This window comes from Gracilinanus agilis, chromosome 1 (genome assembly GCF_016433145.1).
Source record: "Gracilinanus agilis isolate LMUSP501 chromosome 1, AgileGrace, whole genome shotgun sequence".
NCBI classification, from domain to species: Eukaryota; Metazoa; Chordata; class Mammalia; order Didelphimorphia; family Didelphidae; genus Gracilinanus; species Gracilinanus agilis.
Window position 1 is genome coordinate 716,835,922 of NC_058130.1, and position 9,189 is coordinate 716,845,110.

A 9,189-nucleotide genomic window follows, 5' to 3' on the forward strand; every position below is an offset into this window, starting at 1 on the left:
GTGACCTACTGCAAAGAGGACTAAAAAGGAGAGAGCAGAATGGTAGGAAGGGGCAGCCAAGAGAGAACAGTGTTATGAAAACCCAGAAAGAAGAGAGCATCAAGGATGAGAGGCCAGTTCTCATATTTTCTGTTCTGACCCCTTTTAGCATTTAGTGTTTAGATTCTAAGTCTACGCTGTTGGAGAAACTGAGATTTTCCACTGATCCCTGGCACCTGTGTTTCCACACCCAATCATTTCTGGGAAGGGAGGGAGGAAGGGAGGGCCCAGGGTCATCAGGGCAGAGAGAGAGGAAATTCCCTTTCAAACCTGTTCCTCTGCTTCCTGATCCTGTTGTCTGTGAGCTGCCTGGCTCCCTGGGCTTGGGGATCCCTGGCCCCCTCTTTCCCTCAGCCATGGCCACCACCCCAGGGCTGCCCAGGGCCCCGAAATCCAAGCCTCCCTTCCCTTCCCACTACTTTGAGGGTTTTCTGGAGAAGAAGGGACCAAAAGACAGGGTAAGGCTGAGGGGTGGGAGTTAAGGGAGAGTTCGGGAAAACTGCAATGGAGGTAGGAGCATTAGGTTCTAGTTCCCAGTCTGTCCCTGACTCTCTGTGACCCTTCTCTGTGAATCTTTCTCTGTCAAACAAGGGAATTGAACTAGATAATCCCTAGAGATCCTCCTAGAACATTCAGGCTCTGGAGTAATAGACTTTGGTGCCAGGGAAGTATTGTCCTAGAGTTTCTTTCTCTGTCTCTCTCTCATTCCCTGTCTTTTTCTCTGCCTTTTTTGTCTCTGTCTCTCTGTCTCTCTTTCCCTGTCTTTTTCTCTGCCGGTCTCTCTGTCTCTCTGTCTCTGTCTCTGTCTCTCTCATTCCCTGTCTCTTTCTCTGCCTGTCTGTCTTCGTCTCTGTCTCTCTCTCTCTCCATCTTTCTTCTTCAGATGGAAAAGGGAAGTTGTTGGGACCAGAGATGAGATGAGGATTCAAGATCCCCTGTTTTCCTGAGCATTAACTACTCTTTATAGTGAAGAGAAGATGAAAGGAAATGAGGACTCTAGGGCTGCTCTGAGAGGGGTGTGCATGTGTGTTCGTGAGAAGTGTGTGCGTGTGTGTTTGTGTGTAGGCACTCTGTGGCTCAGGGCCAAAGCCTTGAGATTTATCTAGCACCGTCATATAGTAAATATGGATAAAAGAGCTAAAAGAGAGGAGATTAGGAACTTGGAAATAGAATTAGGAGCCTTGGGTCCTAGATCCCAATTCTGTCCCTGATTCTCTGTGACCCTTTTCTCTGTGCTTGAACTAGATGGTCTCTAGAGAGCCTTCTAGAACATTTTCTTTTCTAAGGACTATTTTAGCCCTGACAGATCCATTCAGAACCTTAGGGTTATAGAGCTCAATATAGTCAGGCTTTGGAGCTTCAGAGACTTGGTCAATCTGTGATTTTTTTTTTTTTTTTTTGGAAACCCTTACCTTGAATCTTAGAATCAATACTGTGTATTGGTTCCAAAGCAGAAGAGCAGAAAGAGCTAGGCAATGGGGGTTAAGTGACTTGCCCAGGGTCCAAGACCAAATTTGAACCTGTGATCTCCTGTCTTTAGGTCTGGCTCTCAGCCCACTGAGCCATCTGCCTGTCCCTAAATCTGTGATCTTTAACATGTCATTTGGTGATTCTGTAATGACCACTTGACGGTTGAGTAAAGCCATGCCTTTAATATGGTCTCTATATAATCTGATGGAGCCATGACTTCAGAGTCTGGCTACCTTGGAAATTCAAAGCGCCCATGACATTAGCATTTGCTGGCAATCATATGACTTTAACTTGAAGAGGGGCAGCTAGGTGGCTCAGTTAATAGCCAGGCCTGGAGACAGGAGGGCCTGGGTTCAAATGTGGCCTCAGACACTTCCTAGCAGTATAACTGGGGCAAGTCACTTAACCCCCTTTGCCTAGCCCTAACTTAGTATCAATTCTAAGACAGAAGGGAACGGCTTTATATATTTATATATATATATATATATATATATATATATGCTTGAGTAGCCCTTCTCTGTGAGTGGCTGAAGTATCAAGAGCAAGAATGGGCCAGTGAGGCAGCCTGAAGCCAATGAGGCCGAAGGGAGAGCAGTTCCTCCAAAGTCACCTCATTTTCCTATCTCATTTCCCTCTCTCTTTCTCCCACTTTGGTGTCTAGGATTATAAGAAGTTCTGGGCTGGCCTCCAAGGCCTGACTATCTTTTTCTACAACAACAACCGGGACCCCCAGGTAAGAAAGAAGGGGCAAAATACCCCAAACATCTCTGAAACACACACTCTGGTTCCTTCTACACTCCTACAACCCTCTCCTGTCCCTAATATCCACAGCTGGGCTGGCCAGGTCCTTTCTCTAATTCTATGGCTTAGTAGGAAGAACTCTAGGTTTGGTTCAGAATTCTCAGGTTTTAGTCCTGGCTCTAACACTTTATTAGCTTTCCCTGAGCCTCAGTTCCCTACTTTGTAAAATTATGGTGAACTTCCATTTCTATAATTCTGTGATTCAATTTAGGGGTACAAAGCACTTTAGAAAGTAAGTGCTATGTGCTATGGGAGCAGGGTGGGTTTCTAGAAATCTATCCCCTTTTCCCATGGAAGGGGAAGACTAAGACCCTGGCATTCCCTGCAGTATGTGGATAAGGTGGACCTGAGCAACTTTTTGGCACTGACAGATGATGTCCCAAGGGGCAGCACCATGGACCCAGGCACTCAGTTCTGCCTGTCACTCAAAGGTCAGGAGATCAGATTCAAGGTAAAGGCTTTCTTGGGGCTAGAGTTGGGAAGAGGACACTTCCCCTGGCCACTAACCCTCTCCTGATCCCTGTTTGCAGGTAGAAAGCCTGGAGTCCCGGGAGATGTGGAAGGCTTTCATTATGACAGTGGTGGAAGTAAGACTCTCTCCCTCTTTCCATCTTTCCCCTTCCCCTCCCTTTTAGGATTGGAAAGGCCCAATTCCAGCCCTTGCTCTGCCTTCCACAAGAAAACACCTCCCACATAGGGCCCATGCTGTCTTGCTCTGTCCCCAGGACAAAAATCTACCCTTCTGTGTCTGTCATGGAAGGCCCTCTCCCCTCTGAATCCAGCCTCTGCTCCTTTGACAACCTCCCAGCTGGACTCTTCCAGGAACAGGGCTCTATCTTTCTCTCTTTCTCTGAGAGTTTCCTGGGGGTCAACCTGCTCATCTTGTGACAGTGAACTCCCTCTTCTTACCTTTTGCAACTCCCCCTTTCTTGAATTCCTGTGGTATGGCATAGTTAGAAGAAGGGGAGTTAGGAGAGTGACTGCTTTGAATTGAATTACAGCTGAAGGTTCCATCCAACCTGCTGCCAGGACCCAGACACACGATGGCTGATGTCCTGGCCAAGGAAAAGGATCGAAGGACCCAGGAGAAGCCCTCGTGAGTCTCCTTCTGGCAGGGTTCAGCTTCCTTGTTCAGGGGGCAGCCAGGGTCAAGGTTGGAAGGTATTGGGGGCCAAAAGGGAAGTGACAGCCAGGGTCAAGCATGTTAAGGCTTGGCTCTTAATACTCTGTGAAGGAGGGACTTAAACATGGGTCCTGGGCTCTTCCTGTCCAGGAGCTGAACACACAAGGAAGGGGATGTGGTTAGCACGAAGGAGGACCAACCCAGGACTGGAAGTTGAGAGATTTGGAATTTTGTCCCTGCTCTGCCCCTGACTATAAGGTCTGGGGAAACCCTTCCCTTTTTAAAAATAAAAACCCTCACCTTCCATCTTAGAATCAATACTATGTATTGGTTTCAAGGCAGAAGAACAGTAAGGACTAGGTATTGGGAGTGTAGTGACTTGCCCAGGGTCACACAGCTAGAAAGTGTCTGATGCTACATTTGAACTCAGGACCTCCCTTCTCTAGTCCTGACTCTCTATTCACCCAGTCACCTTGCTAACCCCAAAACCTTTGCTTTTTTTTTTTTTTTTAAACCTTTACCTTCCATCTTGGAGTCAATACTGTGTATTGGCTCCAAGGCAGAAGAGTGGTAAGGGTAGGCAATGGGGGTCAAGTGACTTGCCCAGGGTCACACAGCTGGGAAGTGTCTGAGGCCAGATTTGAACCTAGGACCTCCTGTCTCTAAGCCTGGCTCTCAATCCACTGAGCTACCCACCTGCCCCCTAAAACCTTTCCTTTTGCGGTACAGTTTTCCTACCTGTGAAATGATGGGGTTGTACATTATTTATGAACCAGCAAGGCTGGAAGGTGTGGAGGGAACCTTTCTCCGTGTAGAAAAACAGGAATTTGGCATAGGAGAGAGGTACACAGCTGGGCTGGGGCTGAGCTCTGACCAGGGTGAGCTGGGATAACTGCTGAATTGTGGAGGTGGTAAGAGATGGGGGCGGGGCTCAGAGCTGAAAAAGGGGCGAGGCTTACTAGGCAGAGAGTGGGGTTAATAGCCGCTGCCCTGGAGCTCAGAGGTCCTTTCATTTTGTAGATAAGAAACTGAAGCCTGGAACTAGGTCCATGAGTTTGTATCCAGCCTCAGACACTTATTAGCTGTGTGATTCTGGGCAAGCGTTTAACTGCCTCAATTTCATCATCTGTAAAATAGGAATAACAATAGCAAATCTCGAAGCATTTTTCACATATATTTACATGCTAAATGTGTATTTTTAAAATGTATTTACATGTAAATACTATGTAAATGTTAGCTCTATTGCTATTAAATTATTGTTGGATTTCTGGTTAAGGTCTCCCAGGAGGGCGGGGCTTCAGAGGGGTGGGGCGGGGAGGTGACTGACTTTCCCCCTCCCCACCACCCCAAAAAGCTGCTTCCTGGATGTGAGCCGGGTGGAGGCGCAGCTGCTCCTGGAGAAATACCCAGACTGCGGGAATATGCTATTGCGACCAGGCAGCGACGGCTCTGGCAGCTTCTCCATCACCACACGCCAGATGCTTAATGGGTCAGTTTGGGCGGGGAGGTGGGGGCGGCCGGGCCGGTGCCTAGGCCGGCCATCCCACCAGCCATTAAGCGGCCAATGGGAGCAGGAGGCGGAGCTGGAGGGCGGGGGCGGAGCCAGAACCCGCCAAGCACCGCGGTCCCGTACTTAACCAGTATGGGGTTGGAGGAATGGAAGGGACTGAGCCGGACAGGCTCAGTGATGCTGCTCTTGCAGGATAGAGCAGGTGAGGCACTACAAGGTGAAGAGCGAGGGGCTGAGTTACATCATTGACGTGGAGGAGCCGGTGAGTGGGGAGCCACGCCCAGGGGCGGGGCTTCAGGGGAAATACCTGTTGGGAGGGTGGACCTAGTGGGCGTGTCTTGAGAGAAAAGGGGTGGGGCCAGACGGCCTCTTAGCCTGCTGAGGGCGGGATCTCAGGTCCTTTCCTCGACCCTGACCCCTAGTCGTGCCCTAGGTGTTTCTCTTATCTTCAGTGTCCAGGGTAATTCCTCGGGAGGAGGTGGGGAATGCTGCCCCTGATTCCCCGTCTTCTCCCAGGTCTCCTGCTCCTCTCTTCATGATGTAGTGAACTACTTTATCTCCAGCACCAAGGGGGCCTTGGTCCCCTTCCACCCAGATGAGGACTATGAGAAGGTCTTAGGTGGGTCTGGGGGTCCGGAGGAGCAGGAGGGGTAGGGCTCACAGCCCTCGGTCCAGGCCTGCCTATGAATACCAAAGCTCTCAGTTGTTAAAAGGATAGCTAGATGTCCATCCCCCTGCCCCCAGGGCTGCCCCGGTTCTTTGGCTTTGCCCTACCCTCTGACCAGGCTTCCTGCTCTTCCTCCTGGCCCTCCTGGCCCCTCTCTCTATTCTAGGGTTTGTGGAGGCCAACCAGGAGAATGGAGAGAGCACATGGACAGTCCCCAAGCCTCCAGTCCCCCTGGGGCCAGGTGATAGCTCCCCCCTCCCTTTCACCCCCCTGACAGTAGGAAAGCAGGGAGCTGTAGTAGAAACCACAGGGAACTGAGAGCTCAGCAGGCTCAGTGCCACTTCCTTCCTGTGTGACCTTGGACCCTCTTTGGGGTAGTTTTCTGTACTCTAAGAGGAACAGGTTGCACAAGATGATCTCTGTGCTGTTCTTGCTCTAACATTTTATGATTCTGCAACAAAACACATCGATCCTGACACACATGCATGGATACAAGCATTCATTCTTTCATTTAAATACATTTGTTGACACTGAGAGGGTCTGGGCCTTGGGGTGGGCTATAATCACAAAGACAATAGGCCCTGCCCTCCAGGAGTAGGGGAAGGGATGGGGAATAAGATGGAGACATATTTCATTACAGTGGAATGCACGATATGAAAAGACAACTAAGAGAGTTACAGACACATTTTCAAGGTGGGGGGGGCTCAGAAGAGGAATATGTCACCATTTCTGGGGTTTGGGAAAAGATCTGAAAACAGGCAGTTTTTTGTAGTTGTGTCTCTTCAAACTCTTTGTGACCTCATTTAGGATTTTCTTGCAAAGATACTGGAGTAGTTTTCCAACTCATTTTACAGATGAGGAAACTGAAGCAAACAGGGTTCAAAGGGTTAAGTGACTTACCCGGGGTCACATAGCTTGTACATGTCTGGGGCTGGATTTGAACTCACTTTCTTGATTCCAGGTCTAGCACTTACTTTATCCATTGTACCACCTAGTTGCCCTAAAAAGACAGAAGCCCCATATATTTCAGCCCCAACCTGACCTATGATACTTACTTAATTGACTAGAGGCAAATTGTTTCCTCCTCAGAAAAATACAGCCAGTGAGTGATATTTAACACACTCTGGCTTTTGACAAAAGGGCTCTGTAAACTTTGAAGCGCTCTAGAAATTTGAACTGCTCTCTAAATGACATCCATATACCATCCATATAAACATGAACATGCATGTGTGCCTGTACACATAGCAACATGAATGTGTGTGGGCAGGCAGCACCATACAGCAGAAAGGGAATCAGAACACCTGGGTGTGAGTCTCAAATCCACCTTAAGAACTGTGACTCTGGATAACTCACTTCCCTTCCCTAAGCCTCTATTTTCTCATCTGTAGAACGCAAATAATGGTTTTCAGCCTGCCTCTTTTACAGGCACACATTTATTGGGAAGAAAGAGCTTTGGAAGTAGTACTGCACTAATATGGTGAACTGTGTTAGATATTCAAAGATATACGTCCTTGCATATGGATACACACATACACAGGCACACACATATAGACTCATGGGAGTGTGGGGAAGAAAAACAACTGTTGGAATCAGAGATTCCAGCCCTGCATTCAAGTCCTGGCCCTGACACTAGTCATTCCCCTGAAAGTCTCAGCTTTCTATAAAATGGAGGAGTTAGACTAGATGATTTCTAGATGAGCCCTTCTGGCCCATTCTGAGATTTTTCTGCGTGTGCCTAGAAAAACACGTCCCCCTTCCTTCAACTTAGGTACGTCTCATCCCCTGGGTCCTTCTCCCTCTCTCTCTCTCCAGGAGAGGCCAAGCAGACCCTGCAGCTGCCTGGCCCAAGTAGGTCCCCTTGGTTGCCCACGTCTATGCCACCTGTGCCTGATCAGGATGAGAACTACATAACCCCCATCGGCGATGAGCCCGCAAACCAATATGTGAATGAAAATGGTGAGGGGCCCTTGGGCCAGGAGGGGTAGGGAAAGGGGACAAGTCTGGGGAAGCCTCAGCTAACACAGACCTCTCCCTCCACACCACGGTCCTGGCCATCCTTGTCACCTCCCAAAGAAGTGGCCCAGCTCTGTTGCCTGAAGGCTCCTGGTGAGAAGGAACAGCTGCCTTGGAGGGAAAGGGGGCTGGGCACAGCAAGGAAAAGGGTGGGGAAACAGGGCTCTCACCTCTTTCTCTCTTCCCTGGCCTCCACCTCCTGGCCTGCCTCTGACCTGCCAAAGCTGTGCTGGAAGTCCAGGAGCCTGGGTTAGAATCCTAGTTTTGCTGTTAGGCTGGGTGACCTTGGGCAAGTCACCTCCTCTCTTGACCTTGGATTCCTCCTCTATAAAATGAGGCTGATTGGGTTGTGTGGCTGTCATGGTGAAAGCTCGAAGGGTTCTTGAGGCCTAGCTCATCATCGTCTGCCATTATTCTAGAGCTCATCCTACAGTACCTTTGGAAGAACCTTAAGTGTAGAGTCAAGGGATATGGGTTTGAATCACAACAGCTTGTTACCACGGTGACCTTAGACAAGTCCCTTCCTTTCTCCAGGCCCCTGTTTCTTCATCTTTATGACTAAGTAGTCTCCAAAGTCCTCTATGACCGTAAATAATGATGGCTCCCTGTGTTCTCCTCCTCTCCAGCACTGCCCCCACGCCTGCTGGCTGGCCCTAAACCCAAGAGACAAGTGAAGCCGTTGCCCAAAGTGCCAACTGTGCCCCACAAAGCCAAGACAGGTAGGGCCATGCTGCCTGAGCCTTCCTTTCCCTCTTGTTGGGCAGTCCCTAAAGTGCCTCTTCTCCCACCCTCTCTGTCCTTCCCAGAGTCCAAGGGCCTGGCCGGCCCCAAGAAAGGTGGCTCCGGTGCTTCCCAGCCCAGGGTTCCTTCCGGTGTGCCCATCTCCACAGGTGCGGGACATGGTGGGGCTGGGGCTGGGAAAAGGAACCAGAGGGAGAGAATAATGCCAACGGTGCCCTCTTTCCTTTGGCTGGACAGAAATGACTGAAGAGCTGGAAAGGAAGCTGCAGCAGAGGAGGGCCATCCTGGAGAAGTGAGGCTGGAGCCGAGGAGGAGGTCTTTGGGGCTCTTACCCCTCTGGGGGCCGCTCACCCCCCCTTCCTCTTTTTACTCCCTCTAGCTTTAACCCATTTGCAGGGGGCACATCTGGAGCTCCCATTCCTCTAGGGACTCCTTGGTCCCCCAACCTGGATATTAAAGCTAAAGGAACATGATGGACCTGAACACTTGGTCATGAGAGTGGCCTCCTGCACAGGGGGTGTAGACACACCTGGGTTTTGGAGGTGGGGATCAGCCTCAGATGAGGCCCTCAGAATAGCCAACACAGAATGTTAAGTCAACAAAGGCTTGCGAGCTGACAGAAAGATCCTTAGAAAATGGGCAATGGGGGGCCTCTAGATGCTCAACAGATTGAGAGCTGGGCCCAGAGATGGGAGGTTCTGGGTTCAAATCTGACTCAGACATTTCCTAGCTTTGTGACCCTGGGCAAGTCACTCAAACCCCATTGCTTAGCCTTTACCGCTCTTCTGCTTTAGAACTGATACCCAGGCCTGATTCTAAGACGAA

At 49.8% G+C, this 9,189-nt stretch overlaps 1 protein-coding gene across 1 annotated transcript; it reads left to right on the forward strand.

Annotated features, from left to right (window-relative positions):
• The first annotated feature begins 354 nt into the window (after positions 1 to 354).
• Positions 355 to 8,839, forward strand: STAP2 (signal transducing adaptor family member 2). Its single transcript, XM_044658499.1, has 14 exons — positions 355 to 497; positions 2,171 to 2,242; positions 2,639 to 2,761; positions 2,841 to 2,897; positions 3,312 to 3,406; positions 4,788 to 4,922; positions 5,136 to 5,205; positions 5,460 to 5,562; positions 5,777 to 5,851; positions 7,423 to 7,566; positions 7,684 to 7,716; positions 8,250 to 8,342; positions 8,430 to 8,513; positions 8,602 to 8,839. Exons 1-14 carry the CDS (start codon positions 396 to 398, stop codon positions 8,658 to 8,660), a joined length of 1,245 nt encoding a protein of 414 aa, XP_044514434.1. The 5' UTR covers positions 355 to 395; the 3' UTR covers positions 8,661 to 8,839.
• Positions 8,840 to 9,189: the final 350 nt, after the last annotated feature.